This window comes from Sinocyclocheilus anshuiensis, unplaced genomic scaffold (assembly GCF_001515605.1).
Source record: "Sinocyclocheilus anshuiensis isolate Anshui unplaced genomic scaffold, SAMN03320099.WGS_v1.1 scaffold210, whole genome shotgun sequence".
NCBI classification, from domain to species: domain Eukaryota; kingdom Metazoa; phylum Chordata; class Actinopteri; order Cypriniformes; family Cyprinidae; genus Sinocyclocheilus; species Sinocyclocheilus anshuiensis.
Genome location: NW_015547666.1, coordinates 758213 through 759877, shown reverse-complemented (window position 1 = coordinate 759877; position 1665 = coordinate 758213). Strand labels below are relative to the sequence as shown.

General features: G+C 34.0%; 1 protein-coding gene across 1 annotated transcript in view; it reads left to right on the top strand.

The window, feature by feature from the left end:
- The window catches only part of carm1l (coactivator-associated arginine methyltransferase 1, like), a 29722-nt gene that overhangs the window by 12698 nt on the left and 15359 nt on the right, over positions 1–1665 (top strand). The window contains exon 5 of the mRNA XM_016504957.1: positions 1249–1359. Within this exon, the coding sequence (XP_016360443.1) occupies positions 1249–1359 (111 nt within the window). The remainder of the gene's footprint in view (positions 1–1248; positions 1360–1665) is intronic.

Genomic DNA, 1665 nt, shown 5'->3' with positions numbered 1-1665 from the left:
ATAGGAAACACGATGCATTAAGAGCATTGAACAGGATGAAGATGTCCAAATCTTTCTTATTTTGTAGAAATATAATTTTTTTCCATTTAGTACTGCACTTCGGAAGCAACAGAAGGTACTTGCATGTTTCCCAGAAGACAAATTAAGTACAATTTACCTTGATCTTCAACCTTGGCTCTTAATGCATCGTGTTTCCTTCTGGAGCATCAGTGAGCATTTGTAATAGTTATAATAGTTATGTTTGAGTCGCTCAATTGTCCTCAGTGTGAAAAGATGGATCTCAAAATCATGCTGGAAAGGAATAAAAAATAACATGCATTTTATATGATCTCTCTTATTTTGTTAAAATTATTAACATATTCACAGATTCTGCAAGGGGTTCCCAAACTTTCGCATGCCACTATATTACCAAAATTTCACAATATGAATAATTTTATATCATGATGACAACATGTATGTCACAATATAATTGTTATTTAGTTGTGTATTTTACAATTGCTATAGGACCCATTTCTCAATACTTGGGTAATTTTTTAAAACTCTTCACACAGTTCTCCTTACCAATAGCAGTAAATTTCACATGCAAAATGAACTAAAACTACTAAAACACTTCATAGATGTTTTAAAATCAAGTCATTTGTAACCGTGGACCACAAAACCAGTCATAAGGGTACATTTTTCGAAATTGAGATTTATACATCATCTGAAAGCTGAGTAAATAAGCTGTCCAACTATTTGAAAATCTGGAATCTGAGGGTGCAAAAAATCTAAATATTGAGAAAGTCGCCTTTAAAGTTGTGCAAATGAAGTTCTTAGCAATGCATATTACTAATCAAAAATGAAGTTTTGATATATTTACTGTAGGACATTTACAAAATATCTTCATGGAACATACTTTACTTACTAATACGTTACTTAATATCCAAATGATTTTTGGCATAAAAGAAAAATCAATAATTTTGACCCATACAATGTATTTTTGGCTATTGCTACAAATATACCCCAGCGACTTAAGACTGCTTTTGTGCTCCAGGGTCACATTTTTCTATAACACTATAATATAAAGGTAAAAAGCCTAGATAAAAGGCTTTGTCAAATAAATAATTGTAAAAAAGTTACTGAGTGCACCGTTAATATTAAAAAAAATGAAAGTCTTAGCGAAATATATAATTGGTGTGTTTGTTTTCTTAATTTTCTGCAGTAGCTCAACTGAAGCCTTTATTCGTATGGTATTTCATGTGTTTGTAGGTGGTTCTGGATGTGGGCTGTGGAACAGGGATATTGTCCTTCTTTGCCGTCCAGGCCGGGGCTAAGAAAGTGTACGCGGTGGAGGGCAGTTCTGTGGCCAAATATGCAGAAGTACACACAATCCTATTTATGATTCATTTACTCACCCTCGTGTCATTTCTTGCTGGAACACAAAAGATGCTCTGTTTAGGAGAATGTGCACACTTCTGTATTCCATGCAATGACAGTGTATTAGAAGTGTTATAAAAATAGTCTGTGTGACACATGCACTGTAGTGCACAGCTTCTAAAGCCATACGATGTCTTCGTGTGAGGAACAGACTGAAATGTAATTCTCGTGCTCAAAATCTTGTTTACTGCAGCTCTCAAATCTTATTCCCACTTCTGCATATTCAAATGTCAGCTATGAGACACATGA